Genomic DNA, 16,270 nt, shown 5'->3' with positions numbered 1-16,270 from the left:
GTATTTTCCGTCTTTTCAGGAGAATAATCTCGACAAACAATGCTTATGAAATTATACATAAGTTTTGCAAATTAAAAAAATACATTAATTTGACGAACCAGGTATAGTAAATGTACTTTATTTATACAGGAAGTGACGTTAATAGACCGGAATTGACCACAGAGGGCGGGACGTTTTTAAATTTTGTGCGGTTTGGCGTTGACTGTTGACAAATCTCATATTTAACGTATTCACAAAGGTAAGCATTGATGTTGTGTTATTGAACCATATCGCAAATATTAGTATCTTTTTGGTTATATTGAACGTTTAACCTACACTTAAGCCATTACAACTAGAGCTTGTTATGTTACTTTTTTGTGCTCCTGTACTGAATAAGGGAATGGCACCAAACTCCATTCAAAATCTGTCAATTTTTATGATCCGCGTAACAAGCAAATATATAGGCTTTGACAACCCATGGCTCAACTATTGAATCTTTAGAATATATATAAGCAGAACTTGTTTTAAAATAGCCTAACTAGTTAAATTATAATTAAACAACTGGTTCGGTAAAGATGATACAATACTAAAATCTTAAGTTACTTAAACACATTATTTTTCAATACAGGTGGCCTTGTTATTGCTGGCATCGTGGAAAAATGTCTTCAAAAATTCCTAGAGGTGAGCAGACATATTTAGAAGTTTTTTTGCACAATGTACGCCATCAAATTAATGTGTATTTTAATTATAATAAAGTCAAATAAAGTTGATGCCTGATAAACAGTCTTATTTGTTTTCCAGGTATGCAGTTACCTGCAGAAACAAAGAAGACGGGTCATAAATTTGAATCCAAAGATGCAGCAACTGTATCTGCAACAGCAAATGCTGCTCAGAAATCAGATGGAATCCTCAAAGCTCAAAAAGAAAATGTACCGCGGTAAGAAAAAAGCTATGACATATATGACTGGCATAGAAATTCACTCACAAATCCACAGGTTTTAATGCCAATCTATGTCACATACTGCACTGCATATTCTTATAGATGTAGTGCTACTTAATAGGCTAATAAACATCACCCATAGCTTTATTTTTTTACACAAAAGATATTGCAAAACTTAAGACGTCACACAGCTCAAAACGAGAAGAAGGAGAGAAGAAGAGAAATAAGAAAATAAGCTGAAATAGTAGAGAGAGACAGACTTTGACAATATATAGTTTACAGTAAGGTTCATAGGGCTGGCTAATTGTCCCCCACTCTTGAAACACTTCCATCTAGCAGAGTTCACCTATGACCAGACAGTAGTCACAAACGCAGCACATGAACATGTTGCCACTTGTCTACAAAATTCAAGAGGAAATGCCCAATTTTCAACTTACATGACAGTGAAATGACAAATCTAAGCTTTGAGCCTTTCTCCAGAACAGCCAGGGGGTTGAGTACAAAAACTTAGAGTGAAATAGATCTTCACAACCTTCCATCTTCTCCAGTCTCTCTGATATTCTTTGATGTAAATCTTCAAAAACTTACGCCTGATACCTGCTGGGCTTCACAACTATTTAGTTAAAAATTTTCACTTTTGTCTTGCAGAAAAAATGTTGCTTCTAAAGTTCACAAAGGGTAAGTTGTGCATTACACTGCATATCCAGACCATGCAGTGGGTTTGAGGCCTTTTTTTCCACAACTTTATGTTACACCGTTCCATAGGGTCTCCACCAGGTATGGGCAACAGGCAGAGCTGAAAGAACAAAATCAGCATTTGATGACTGCCAATGAGGAGCTGCAGAAGAATCTCACAGAGACACAGGTACAGGAAGTACTTGCAGGATTGTAGTAAAATGAGTACTTGTGCTATTTAAAACCGGTAGTATTAAATGCTAAGTTATACTATTAAATCTGCTTTACTAAAGTCCTTGTTCTGTTGCAGCAAAGGGTAGCTGAGTTGGAGCTGCAGTTCAGTGACCTTGAAAAGGAGAATACAGAGGTACAGAAACAGCTGAAGGACTGCCATGTTCTCCTAGTCGCAGCAAAAATAGACCCAGGTGACTAAATATCCATTGTTTCCGAAGGTGTTTTTATCAGCCCAGTTTTAAGTGGTTGCTTGATAGATATTAACATAAAATCTCTTTCATTCTTAGTTTTAGGAGAAAGGGTTGGAGAAGCTGCACAGCAAAATGAAGATCAAAGGAAAGAAGCTATGGTGTATATATACTTTATTTCACTATGCTTGTGTGATGATATATATATATATATTTACAGTCATGTTTTATTTGTTATATGCCTTATTAAACTACAGTTTAGTACATTTGAATCCAACTGCCACAAAATAACTTCAAATGGGAATATAGACAAAATTAGACACATGCAGTTATTCATTTGTTCCATACTTCATAACCCCACCAGTCCCAAGGAAGACAGAAGTTGCCTATTTCAAAATTTTTCAAATCTACAATACACACAAACACACAGACAGGCTTTTGGTTGTTATAGATAATACCATCCAGTCAGCACATCTTTCCTCGTATCTCTTTCAGAGTGTCTCCGCAGACCTGCTGAATGAATTAAGGACATTTGGTGATACTGCATCACAGCAACGTGCACGGCTAGAGGTGAGTCAAAGTCACTGAGACTTTTCTGTTGATTGATTTTTTTTTTTGCCATATGTTGTAGATGATTTAAGGGCTGTTTGTAGTGTATTTTGAATGCCTTATTTTACACATTTGCAGGAAATCCAAACAACAATGACAGACCTCACTAAAGCACGAGAACGCATGATGCAGGAAAGGGAGAACTTTTGTCTGGAGGCTGCTGAAATGGAAAAAGCTCTCAAGGAAGCAGAGGCTCTGTTACTGTAAAACTGCACAATAATCTCTCAATTAAAAAAAAAAAATTTTCAAAGAAACTTTGTGTAAATTATTGTTTAACTTGCGTTTTGATGTTAGTGTGACTGAAAAAGAATAAAGGATTCTTATTTCCTCATGTTTCTCATCTTTCTTCATATTTCAGCCAAAACACACTTACGTATTTTTATGGTTCAAACGGGAAGTACAACATCTTGATTGTGTTCATAGTGTGATCATTTAGAATTACCCGTGTCTTGCTTGAAAGAAAATTTATTTGTGTCTCTGTCCCAGCAACCTCAGATCCATTCTTACGAACGTGATATATCAGGAATGCCTGGAGGCAATTTCATCATATCTGACACAAATGTCCAAGAATGAAATGACTACAATCTGGTGGTCAAATGTCAAGGTAACTGTGACATTACAAAACTTGCTTTCGGCCAGAACTCAATAATTCATACACTAATTATGAGTCAGGACAGATGTGGATGTAAACTGCAACTTGACTGGTTGGTAGAGACATAAAACCATGAGGTGGTAATTCTAATTTTTAACAGTATATCGACAACTGAAGATGTTTTATGTATGATTTTAAGATTAAAGGTTCCTGACAATGTTATTAAAAAACTTTCAAAAGCTTCAAGTTAAAGTTTTTTGGTTTTTTTTTCAAATATTCAGCTGTTTTACCTTGGAGAACTTATATTTTTGATACATCTCTTGGTTGCAGGTCTGAAAGTCATCAAACTATTTACATGAAACATACACCCTTTAATTAAAGCAATATCCCTACATACTAATTATTATCAAAGAATATGTCAGGAAATAAGCCTGTTACTGCAGCACTATATTACAATCCTATACATTAGTAATCTTTCCAGTTCAATCTTTGTACTTGCTTGTAGTCTGCTCTTCAAGCTGATGGTGAACTCTCTCTTCATCACTCCTCAGTCCTCGTTCGTCCTCCAAGTCTTTATTTTTTCTCTGGTGTATTGCTGTAGGGGTTGTCGAAGATATCGAGACCAGTTTTAAGAGTGCTGATGCTTGAATTGTCACTACTATTCGTACCAGTGTTTGTCTCCTTTGAGTGCCTGGTGGTGTAGTAGTAGATGAACAGGAAGAAACCTGCCAGGCAAAGACAGATGGTCACACATAAAGACAAGTTTCTGTCCCTACATTCATTGCACTGAGTTGGTTTTATTCTCACAGTCGTACATGTACTCCCATTAAATATGCTGTATCAGTTTGCCTTTCAGATTTCAATGCAGTTCAAGATTGTCATTCAATAGAAAACCTATATATTAAACCATAGCTACAGAAAGACAGTGTTAGAACGATCAGATTTGGGTCTGCCAAGGTATCTGTGGGTCTTGAAACTCTTAAAAAGCATTGAAATAAATTTTTTTTTAAAAAGGTGTTAAAAGTCTCAAGTTTAATTTAGAAATCGCAAACTATTTTCTCTTGACTCTCATAGGCGGTAATGTTATTAAATGTTTTTCTATCTGATTGTGGGCTACCGGAGGACAGGTCTGTAGTAGATCATCATAATATAATGGGCAAGTGTCAATTTTACCAAAGACTTAAATGAATGAATCTTTTTGTAGCTTGCTAATCCATCTATCCATTTCCTGCTGCTTATCCAGGTACAGGTTGCAATCATTTAATTAATTATGTAGTAAATAGTAGTAAATGATGGTAAATCATTCTGTTCCACATGTTTCATACTGGTCTTCCATCATACATCCATGCTTTGGCAGGTATGATTGTGAAACAGGTATTAACTTGTATTGTATGTGGTATTAAAGTCTTAAAAATTAACTTGAAGAACCCTGCAGACATTCTGATATGTGTTATAAGACTATATGAATTGGTGCACTGACTCTTTCAAAATAAAACAAGTGTAAATATTGTAAACACCAGTTAAAGTCACTGTATCATGGTTGGTTTGGTTGAACCCTCAATGGTCCCTCAGTTAAAACAATGTTCACTGATTTTCACTACTTGGGGTGGAACAAAACAACCTTTAAATGTTTACATGTTATCAACTCATGAGGTTGTTAACAGGTATTTGCCTAAATAGACATGCAGGAGATACACTTTAACAATAGCACTCAGTGGAGTCATATTTCTGTTCACCTAGAAAATGTAGCTCAAATATTCACTCTCCTTATTGCTCTTTCTTGGTCTACATCAATTCCACAGAGAAACACCTGACTCTTTTGCTAATAAATGCTCCATTGTTCTCTGGGGCTGGGCAGTTACTAAACAGTGAAGCTTGTTTGTTGAAAACAGATGGAAATTATGCAAATGAGACAGGTGCAACTGAGCCAGTACAAAGTTGCTGGCTGTGTTTAACTATAGATTCAGTTGATAAGTTACTGTGATTGTCACTATGAGAAGCCCTCCACTTTACACATAGTAATCTAATCTGTTGTTAATATAAAAATATTAATTAAACCTTTATCTTGTGGGGAAAGTGGTAAAAACCTGCCTTTGTGAGCAAGAAGGATAAATTAGGACTTCATTCAAATATTAAACACATAAATATGAGATAAATTGACAGATTTTTGGTTATAACTGTTGGATCACATCCAGATTTGGATACCTTGAAAAGAATTGAGGACTGTGAAAATGTAGTAGGAGGGGATTTGGAGGACACCGTAGGCAAAAAAGGCAAAACCCCATGTGATACCCAGCAAGCAACATAGTCCCAGGACAGTTACGATACTGATGCCATTTTTTTTCTCTTGTCCGTTGCCAGTTTTGATTCTCCTCAGACAAAAGAGCCAGGACAGTATGATGATGAAGGTACTGAAGGTGAAGATGAAGACCAACGCATAGTAGCCTATGTTAACAATGTAGTGGACGTCACTGTCTGTTATCCAGCACCTTGGAACAGAAGGATACGTCAGGACAGGAAAGGAAACATGGCTCTGTATGGTATGATACTGTGTGTTAAATATATGAACCACAGATTTCAAAACTGCGTGCCGACTCACATGGCTACATTGTCTTCAGTGTTATCAGTGTAGATGACTTGTTCACCATATTTTCCTATGCCGAGCAGGACAATCCCAATTATACTTGGTATTACTGGAAATGGAGAAAAAGGAAATGAACAATAAGCAATTAACCACTGAACCGTCAAATCAAACAGCGAGGAGAAGGTTTGCACTTATCAAAGCCAGAGTTTACAGATGGATGTGAGCTTACACCAGCTGGTGATGGAGACTTTGAGGATGTAATGATGGATTTCAATTTTGCCACCCGTGTACAGCTGCAGGCAGAGGTGGAAGCCCTGCACGCCAAACCATGTGAAAGTGGCCAACATGAAGTAGTGCATGAGGGCCGCCATGATCGTACAGCCCACAGCGCTCTTCATTTTTGCCACAAAGTTGTTGATCAGGAAAGTGAAGTTAAGCAAGAACATGGCGAAGACCAGGTGGATCAGGAGCAGCGTGGTGTCGGTGGCCTTGGTCCTCCTGTGAGGAGAGAGAAAACAGAGAAGTCATGCTATGTTAGGATTTAGAAATAGAAAAATGTCTTTTTTACGATTACACAGTCTGTCAAAGGAGTTCACTATGTTTTGAACAAAATCTTCATGATATTTTGGCCAAATGCAAACTATACGGAGGAGTTGGTCAGAAACAATTAGTCACTTCAACAATAAATTGATGAACAGACAATTAATCGTCAAGTCATGTATTCGTTTATTAGATAAAAACACAAAATATTTGTTGCTCCAGCTTCTCAAATATGAGGATACATTATTGTAAATTGAAAGCAGCTAGCTTTGTGACCGTCAGTTGGACAAAATAAGCTATTTATTTCTTCCTTGTGTCTATTCAAAACCTTAAACATACAGTGTAAGTAATATTTATTTACATATTACATAATCATATATGTATATACAGAGGATTCTTTTCACTTCTTTGGCCTTTGAATAATGTTTGTTTGTAGAAGCTGGCAAACATTTAAATATAACTGTGATCATATATGGTGAGCAAAAGGGCAGATATGACGTTGTTCTATTTGCATAACACATTCACAGGGTAAGTAGTTTGGGTTTTTTTTAACATAGCCTCTCCAACAATGAAGCTACTATTCCACATTTTTATTTCCTTGCAGTAAGTATTTTGACAAACTTCCACAGTGCTCTGCTGTTGTGAAGAGCAGCCTTATTCACATGACCTCTCAGCGCATTAACCACTGTATTAACCGAGCTGTTTTTTCTGGTTTACTTTTATGTTTTACATGGTTTACCTCAGTTTGTATGGCTGTATAATGAAAAAGTTGAATGTATTTCGCAGAAGTTATTTTTTATGTTGAATTTCCATGAAACAACTGCTCCATTCAAATACAGCTTGCATAAGGTATAAATAATATAATAACTGCTACCGCAAGAAATTAAATATGAAAAGTCCAAATGAAAACTTTTAGAAACTCCTCTTTGGGTGTTGTGGGGACTTTGATTTACGATATTAGTATTATTTCAGTCCTGGTTATGTCCTTGTTTGGAGTCTATTTTAAATTACTCTCCATTTGTTTTTCTAATCCGTTTGTGGCCTTGCTTCCAATTATATCGGTGACCTCCTCGGAGTGTATGTCCCTAGCAAATCACCTGTTCCTCCCCTCTGGACTTAAGCTTGCAGTTTATTAAGTGCTGTGGAAAACACAAGCGTATTTGAATAATCAGTGACCTTTTGCACTGCAAACCCATCTCCCACTTCAGAAAGTTCTACTCCCAGAGCAGGGACTTTCTGGGGTTAAAATGATCTCCCTGGAACTAAATTTAAACCCTGGTTCTTCGGTGGGAAATGCAGGCAGGCAGGGGAACTTCCTGTGCTGATACTGCATTTATTTCACAAGCTCCCAAACACTGCAATGGGTTTGGTGGAGGTTTTAGAGTGTGCACCACTCCTAATGTTGTTTTATTTGTGTAAAACATTCAATAGGTGAGCAGTTTTTTTAGCATAGCACTCCAACAATGACACCACTATGTTATTTCCCTCCTATAAATATTTTTACATAAAGCCCCACAGTGTTGTGCTGTTCTGGAGAGCAGCCTTATTTACATGAACTTTCACCACATGAACCACTGTGTGGCACAAGCTGTTTTTTTCTGGTTTACTTGTATGTTTAGTGTTTCACACTGTTGCACTCTTTTTCTTTTGACACTTGTTTTTTCTACTATAGAGGGTGTCCTTTGTGCCAGTTATTTATATTATAAATGGTAGTATCACCGAATCCATCTAAACCAGTTGCCTTTATCTCTTTTCATTTGCTCACAGTGTCTCAACTAATTGTGATAGAGACCAAAATTTCTCTCTCATTCTTTTTTGTACTGGAAAGGCACATCTCCTGATACTCAGATCACTTCATACGACCTCAGTAGTGTTTGTAAGAATTTGGATATCTTAACAACCTGGTTTATATTCTACAGTAAAGAAACACATGGTGGGTGATCAAGCCCAATATTTTTTGACTTGGTTAATTTAAATGTGCATAATTATAGACTGACAAGACCAAATAACACTTTCTTCTTCTACAGGGGCATCATGTTATGTATAATATGCTGCAGAGAATGCTAGCATACTTGACTAATCATCATTGTTTACCAATGCAAACCCTACACTCAAGTTCCTGAACCTTCAGAAATTTCTACTCCTCTATTAAGGACTTTTCAGGACTAAAATAATCCCCCCTGGAACTAAATCTAAACCCTGGTTCCTGTGTATTAAGCATAGGTTCCTCAGCAAGCTCCTGTTCCCCAAGGAAAAGTTCCTGTGGTGAAGCTGCATTTAGTTCACAAACCCCTGCAACACTGCAACAGCCTTTGTGTAGGTTTTCGAGCGTCCACCGCTCTCAACGTCATTGTGAAGAAAAGGCCTGGTTTGTTTCAAAAACACTGTGTCAGTCTCTGAAATGTAGCTATCTCCAGCTATCAACATTAACATTAGAGCTAAGTTGGCATTGTTAAGTGCAAAGCCTAATGTAAATGACAGAAATTCTGAGGCTCAGGGGCTATTTTTAAAGTTTTAAAAATTAGATATATATGTAAATTATTAACGGATATTTTTAATTTAATGGCCACTTTTTCATTCAGAAAAATGTTCTTATAATTAAAATTAAATCAAAATCATGCTAATGGATTCTGCGGAATCAAACCATCCAATCCAATCATGGAACGTGCAGCTTGCCCTCTATTATCGCTTCCTTAAAACACATCTTCACGAACTCGCCTTTACAAAGAATCTTTTCCTCCATGCTTTTCTTTTTCTTTTACCCACCTAGTAAACCTATAGAGGACTTTTATTTTTACAATTAAGCTCAAAGGCATCAAACTAAATGCAAAGATTTTTACAGGCAGGAAATGTAAGACTTAAAGAAAAAATAATCCCTTGCAAGCACAGACCTGTGTAACTTTCAAGAAAGAGTTTTCAGGCACAAGCTTAAATGTAGAAGCATACAAAATCAAGATGGCATAAACTGCTTCAAGCATGCATTTAGAAATAATTTAATATTCATCAGATTTTCTCTTTTTTCTTTTTTATGTGCATTTCCATCGGCTGTGAAGCTCATTGTAACCTACTGGATCTATTCGAATTGAAAGTGCCATATAGATAATACAGTTCTGTTATTGTTACCTTAAAAGAAAGTGCATGAAGAGGACTATGCCGAGAAAGAACATGGACAATCCACAGCCAACTTGGGTGATGGTGGTGAGGTTGCTCAGATCAGAACTAGAGATGGTTTTGTTTGGGGGAGTCTGCAAAAGAGAGAGAGAAAAAAAAACACTTTGTCACATGCATTGGTAACCAGGATGGTTTGTGATCATTACAGAGGGGGAAAAGCTGATACTATGGGGAAATCTAAAATCATACATCTGCAGAGTGCAAATCCGTAAGATAGGCTTAATATTTGCATTATACAGCGAACTAAAGGGGTGAAGCTTAGTATAAAGCCCATATATTACAAAAGAAGTCACACCAATAGGATAGCAAAGAATGTCAAATGTGAGCACTGGCACGTTATGTTGCTTCCATTAAGCACTGTCTGACATCCATCATCAATCCAGCGCGGCCGACTACCTATAAGATAAGAGCAGTGCATGTAAACAGTGCAGAGCAGGAAGTGGCAGGTCGACGAATGCATCTGAGTGAGGCGCAAAAAGAAGACATGAGCATCAGCCCTCCAGAAAGACTGGTTAGATTTTAGATGGTTAGATGTTTCATACTCCTGATGACAGCAGTGAATATGAAAAATGTTATAACATTGAAACTAATTCATTCAACACATATAATCATATAATATGCATATAATAATAAATATAACCGCCATCATTGATAATAGGCCTTTTTCACGCCACACATTTTGTCTTGTGAGAAGAGCAAAAAACACATGTAACTGATAACGTTAATGATGATTCCGCCCCATTTAAATGTCCCAATAATGCTGCTTATACACTATATGTCTTTCAAGTTCCTAGACCACTTCGGCGGCAGACAGCTTGAGCACAGGTGTCCCTAATCACATTAAGGATGGCTCTGCTGTATTAAAAGGCCTATTACACGAGCAGGAATTCAACTTGCATATCAGCTCTGCTCACAGTTTTTTTCACAGCAACATGAATTAACACGTAACACAAATGTTTAATCAAGAGAACAAGGGTGACATTACTCTCCTCCGGTGGTGTGGACCCTCCCAAACTTTCATCATTGCACATTTGTAGCTGTGTCTTACATACCTTCACCGTCCCATGAATGACAATGTGGGACTCCTTCCTGTGAACAAAACGACAGAGCTGCACTAAGAACGTGCTAAACAAGCTTGACTTAAAGGAGTGCAAATGACTGTGCATTTAATGATGCACTTCTTTTTGACTTACAAAATCCATGTTCCAAAAATTGATGTTTATTTTGTCACTGAGATTCTTGATAGTGGTTCCCATTTCAACTGCTAACACTTCATTTCCTAAAACAGTGCTGTTCTTCTCCTGAAAAAAAAAAGAAAAGAATAAAAAATAGGATCACTACAAAATGTTTACAAAATCACATATGTAAGGTGTATCCATTAGTTAAGGTGAAACTTTTTTTTTTTCTTACCTGAGCCATATTCAAGAATCGGAAAACGGCTGCAAATGGTACACTGACATTCATACTTTGAGCTTTTTCAAAAGCTTCTTTTGACACCGTAACAGATCTTGAAAACTGAACAAGACTAGCTTTGTCTTCTATAATCTGCAGGAAAGAGCATAACAAGTGCGTTGTCAAAAATGCATGGTGCAGTCCATTGTTTGCGCTTTAGGTTAACACACAGGTTATTAGTCAGTTTTGCACAGATATTCATATCTTTAAAAACCTTCCATTATGAGCTCACGTCTTGCATTCATATTTTTCCTGAACACAGAATCAGCAAAGTATACTTAACTATTAAAAGTACATCTATTCTTTATGTAAGCGTTCCCTTTCAGACTGTATTGATAGATTTCTATTATTGTTTCGATGACTGGGATCCAGCTTTTTCATATTTTAGTTGTTTAGTTGGAGCTGATTATAACTGCCTCATAGTGTTCAGTGGTTTAATAAATAATATTGGAGCAAATTGTTTGAACTAGTTGTCAAAAAAATGTAGTGGAATAACAATGCATCCCTCAGAACTGTAGTACAGTATGAATATAAAGTAGCAGAAAATAGAAATACATAATAGGTAAAGTGTAAATACTTCAAAATACCTCAGAGTACTTCACTAGAGGAACTGTAATTGTGGGAAATTTAAAAAAATCAGATTGAGTTGTGAGCCTTGGTAGCTGTTTTTCTCTGAGCCTCTGTCTTCATGCTAAGCTGCTTTGAGTTACTCTGTTATTTTATTGACATCGCGCATTTATGAAGGTCAAATAATATTAATGCACCCACACTTAAACTTTCATTTGGAGAGCTATAAGCAAAGGAGACTTCTTCGATGCCCACAGACTCTGTTTCTCTCACTAAGATGCCTGTGACTCCTTCTCCCCCAGACAATGCAACTGAAGACCCGTTGATGGAGGAGGCAAGGTCGGCCATCCCATTCATTACTTTGCTGTTGACGAAGGAAAGAAAATTCATGCCTTATGAGGTATCATATGTGGAACTTAAATATATATTAAAAAATAGTATAACTTTTTTTTTTTCATTGTTCAAACCCAAATATATACTTACTGTATTACTGTAGCTAACAGTTTTTTGAATAGTGTTATACATCTGCACTGTTTCAAGCTCAGCATTTAAAGGAATAGTTCAACATTTTGGTTCATACATCTATTTGCCTTCTTGCCCAGTTATAAGGTTTTTACACAGTGTTGGGTGCAGTTGTGCTGTTGGAAAATGTTTTTCCACTGCGCTGCACAGCAGGGTAAACTGCAAACTGCCAATAAAACTCTACTGACTTCGTGAACATATTGCATTTCCTATGCCTTCCTCTTACTTTGCTGGTGAAAAGCTTTTAATGTGAAGCAGCAAATGTTCAGTTCACATTAGCTGTAACTTATCACACCATTAAGCAATCACACAGCAGTTTACAGCAAAAACCAAGCTGATATCTGAAGGGACAAACAGAGGGTCCGACACTGGAGTGAAACCTTTAGCTTTTAAAAACGGAACATTTTCTCCAGTCCCCAGCACAGACTCAAATGAGTTTTGCTGTCAAAAACACAGCTAAGAGGAGGAGGAATAGTGGAAATACATCATCACGCCTTAACTTGGCAGGGCCTGGCTACAGCAGAGCGACCCAGGCTCATGGAGAAGCCCTGCGAGATGAGAAGTCTGAACCTAGCTGTAATGGTGCTGCCATGCAGATTTGTTTTAGACAGAGCCAGGTTTGCTGTTTCTCCCCGCTACCACGTCTTCATGCTTCCTCTAGCTCCATAGTGGTTTGAATATTTTTATCTAACTCTCAAGAAGTGATTAACTACTGTATAACCCCCTAAATAACCATTCATTTAATAAATTAATGAAACATTTCCTACGCAGCTTCCGTTGGGTCGAGTTCTCCTTCTGTAGTTGGAACTGTTGTATTCAGAACAATTTCCGTCTCAGGTCTTTTTACTGGATTATCACAGTTCATACAGTTTTCACTTTGTGCTGTAATGTTGATGATGTATTTGTCCTTGGTCTTTGGACCTGAAAGGAAGGGACATCTAGTTTTAGTGTTTTATTGTTAAGTGTACAATATTTCCTTGTTTCCTCACTCAGTGCCATCAGAAATGACATTTGGAGAGCTATAGAAGCAACGTTTACACAAGCACACACACACGCGCACACACACAACAATTTGTGTATTTGTGCTTTTGCTTATTTAAAGTGAACTCACCACTATTGCTGCAGGAGTTTTCATCGTAGTCAGCGTCTTTACATAGGTTTCTTTTATCCAAACATCTAATCTGGCAGAGATCTATTAATGGAAACACTGTCAGAATTTAGCATCCATCCACAGCAAAGAAGAAACGTAAAATAACATATGTATTTAAGACTTATTACATAAAAATAGCTGACTCTATGAGGGGTGGTCAAAAATGAGTGTTTAATAACTTGATAAAAAGATGTTTCATTGATTATTTCGTTTCCAACTTAAATTAATTTCAGATACAATACTTGTTATGTTTTCATTTGCTCTGTTTTGATCATTATCAACTGTAAAAGATATGAGCTTACCTGTGACAGTGTAATTGAAGCGACAGTTGTTTGTATCTGGATTACAAAAACATCATATTAACATATATATAACCTAGAGCTGTTGTTTTAACTTCTTAATGGGTCTGTTCAATTTAAACTTGCACCATGCACAAGCAAACATGTACAACGCTGATGAATGAAAGTATAAAGTATGTTATGTAATATCACCTGCGATCGTAGATACTGTGGCATTGCATTGCTCCCCATACAGGACATACAACCCCTTCTTAAAATGCCATTTTGAAATGTACAGAAGATAAGAATCATCCTTTCTCTCTATTTTAGGCCAGTGAGCAGTCACATCATCTGTTAAATGAAGATAGAAATATAGTTTGATATTCTGTTGAAATGCTAATGAAAGCTTTTAAAAATCTGTGTGTGTAATGAGTGGGCTGTACTCACAAGTAGAGCTGTTATTTCTCTGCAGAAATACTGTGCAAATATCTGATGGGTAGAGAAAACAGTTTTTTATGGGCTTACCATACTATAAGAATCAGATTATACTTTACAACACTATAGTCTTACTCTTACATGATCTCTTACAACTGTTACTGCAAAGCAGAATAGCTTACAAAACTTTATATCTATGAATTATCTTATCATTTACAGTAAATCAGTGGATGAAGACATGTGGTCGTTCAGTTTGTAATGACTAAATAAGAAATAAATTAAGAAATGAATTACACTGTGAGTACTTATTCAATTACTGGGCATATATTTTTTTCTTTACTAAAAGACATGGCCTATTGTATATGTACTTTCACAATAGCCAAGTGCTTTCACTCATGAGATGGTTTCTACCCCCCACACTTATGATGTGTTGTTCCTCAGCAACAATAATTAAAAAAAACTATAATAAATTTAAAATAATTAGAGGATATTTACATTTCTTTTTTTAAATCCAATAATTAGTATTCCAAATCAAAACCTTTCTACCTTTTATACTGTTTCTCTAAGAGCCATTATCATTCCTTAACCCCTTCAAAAAAGCCAATCACACTTTAAAAACATGGCAGAGCATGGCAGCTACAGACATATCACCTACCACAAGTTCTACGATTGGTCCGCTTGCACTGCTCATTTTTTCCCCTACAAGTCTCTAAAATATGTCACATCATACGTACATCATAGTTTAAGATGATTCAGCAACTACTGTAATTAAAATGTAAATTACAGCTTTGACTCACCGCTATGCCAAGGGTTTTGGTCTTTGATGTAGCCATTGAAGTTATCAGCAACAAGCAAATTGAGATCTCTTTTGTTAAAACAACGATTCAGGTGTGCGTGGTCAGGTTTAGTCCCTTTAAATCACATCAGATAAGAAATAACAACAATAAACGCCATTTTCTCAACACAAGATCTTTACATTTATTATTATATGATTATTATAACCATAGTAGTGCTTACGCTATTGACTGCCATCTATTTTCATTCTCAAGTAATGTAATTCCATAAGAGAATAATTCAAATGTGATGCACATGCATTTGTTTGAAAGTGAACTAAGGTTCCCACCAGGCTTCAGTATGTGGGGATTGTGTCTACTTACCAACAGGGAGAACCCACACAAGGCCCACCAACAGAACCCACGTCATCCAGCTCTTTTGTGTCATCTTCTTTTGATGGCATTAACTCTCAGTCAGTCATTCACCGCTGCAGTAGATGAATGACAAACCTCGTTTCAAATTTACTTTTTATATTAGATATTATCAGCCTGAAAAATGACCCCAATATTTTGGTTCTTACCTTTATCTGGCTGAAGCAACGTTAAAGCACTGAGACTTAAACAAGAGCAACTGAACCAGACAGTGTGTTGTCAACCTGACTTTGCATGGCTGCCCACTGCAAAAAAAATTTGTCTTGCAAATTCAGAATTCCTGAAAGAGTCATAGGAAATTAATTATGGTGCCACTGTCCTATGCAAAATAACCCAAATAACATTACACTTAGATGAACATACAGTACAATGTGTGCAGCAATATGGAAATATGTTAAATGTGAAAAAAATAAATAAATAAATCATCCCCAAGAATGTTATACTTGATCCTTTTTTAGGATCATGTCAGTTAACTCCTTAACTTAACTACTTTCACCCCATACAATTTAAGACTTTGTTTACTGTTTTTATTACACTAAACAGACTAAACAAATATTAAAACACTGATAGGGCCACAGAAATGAATAAAATATTTAGACTTGCAATCATTTCACAGTAAACTAGTCAAATAAATGACCCCAAACACATCCAAATTATTTCATGACTGAAACGATGCAAAGAATTGAATCTGCCAAATGACCAAAAAAATGAAGAAGCGATGACAGGAATCATGATTTGGGGTCAAGACAGGACGTTACTCATTACAAAGATTATTAGCATTTGTTTATTATCACAATATCACTATTTTGGAAATGTGTCGATATCACGTCCCATGATGCATTTTCCCATCATAGTCTCTTCCAGATATCTAATGATAAACTCATGTTCCCAAATGCAGCTTCGGTCAAATGGTTGTAATGAAATGTGGGAAAGAGCCAAAGGAGCATCAGTTTTATTCACTCAGCCTTACAGCGTCTCCAGTCTTTCCCAGAGAGCTGATGCTGGTAAATTTCCACCTCTCCAAACAAAGAGCCTCTTAAGTTCTGGTGCCGTCAGCTGATAAGGTCTAGCTGTCGAAGTATTTTTAGCATTAGTGTGTATATTTCCCAGTCAAATTTTCCATTCCCTGCGAGAGTGATTTTTACATGG

The 16,270-nt window shown here is 36.6% G+C and overlaps 2 protein-coding genes across 2 annotated transcripts; one reads left to right on the top strand and one right to left on the bottom strand.

Moving 5' to 3' along the window:
- The first annotated feature begins 95 nt into the window (after positions 1 to 95).
- Positions 96 to 2,956, top strand: knstrn (kinetochore localized astrin (SPAG5) binding protein). Its single transcript, XM_071467876.1, has 9 exons — positions 96 to 238; positions 608 to 660; positions 781 to 916; positions 1,568 to 1,597; positions 1,685 to 1,784; positions 1,905 to 2,019; positions 2,116 to 2,177; positions 2,512 to 2,586; positions 2,704 to 2,956. The coding sequence occupies exons 2-9, from the start codon at positions 639 to 641 to the stop codon at positions 2,830 to 2,832; spliced, it is 669 nt and encodes a 222-aa protein (XP_071323977.1). The 5' UTR covers positions 96 to 238; positions 608 to 638; the 3' UTR covers positions 2,833 to 2,956.
- LOC139612370 (adhesion G-protein coupled receptor G5-like) lies at positions 2,642 to 15,625 on the bottom strand. The gene is made up of 18 exons (XM_071467874.1): positions 15,271 to 15,625; positions 15,074 to 15,177; positions 14,714 to 14,827; positions 13,929 to 13,970; positions 13,695 to 13,832; positions 13,506 to 13,541; positions 13,165 to 13,245; positions 12,821 to 12,974; positions 11,733 to 11,895; positions 10,923 to 11,057; positions 10,706 to 10,813; positions 10,565 to 10,601; positions 9,808 to 9,908; positions 9,465 to 9,586; positions 6,031 to 6,299; positions 5,817 to 5,910; positions 5,423 to 5,706; positions 2,642 to 3,942 (listed from the first exon to the last, which is right to left on the bottom strand). Exons 2-18 carry the CDS (start codon positions 15,135 to 15,137, stop codon positions 3,791 to 3,793), a joined length of 2,094 nt encoding a protein of 697 aa, XP_071323975.1. The 5' UTR covers positions 15,138 to 15,177; positions 15,271 to 15,625; the 3' UTR covers positions 2,642 to 3,790.
- Between the last annotated feature and the right edge of the window lie 645 nt (positions 15,626 to 16,270).

Source organism: Trachinotus anak, unplaced genomic scaffold (genome assembly GCF_046630095.1).
Source record: "Trachinotus anak isolate AG129_WGS33_773 ecotype Australia unplaced genomic scaffold, CSIRO_AGI_Tana_v1 ptg000031l, whole genome shotgun sequence".
Taxonomy (NCBI): domain Eukaryota; kingdom Metazoa; phylum Chordata; class Actinopteri; order Carangiformes; family Carangidae; genus Trachinotus; species Trachinotus anak.
Note: the sequence above shows the minus strand (reverse complement) of the source record. Positions and strands in the feature narration are given on the sequence as shown.

Coding starts and splice junctions, on each gene's coding strand:
- LOC139612370 (XM_071467874.1), bottom strand. CDS start 15,137: ATGACACAAAAGAGCTGGATGACGTGGGTTCTGTTGGTGGGCCTTGTG. Junction 10,814..10,922: donor GATTCTTGAATATGGCTCAG/GTAAGAAAAAAA, acceptor TTTTTTTTTCAG/GAGAAGAACAGCACTGTTTT. Junction 9,587..9,807: donor CATTCTTTGCTATCCTATTG/GTGTGACTTCTT, acceptor TCTCTTTTGCAG/ACTCCCCCAAACAAAACCAT.
- knstrn (XM_071467876.1), top strand. CDS start 639: ATGTCTTCAAAAATTCCTAGAG. Junction 661..780: donor GTCTTCAAAAATTCCTAGAG/GTGAGCAGACAT, acceptor TTTGTTTTCCAG/GTATGCAGTTACCTGCAGAA. Junction 1,785..1,904: donor AGAATCTCACAGAGACACAG/GTACAGGAAGTA, acceptor GTTCTGTTGCAG/CAAAGGGTAGCTGAGTTGGA.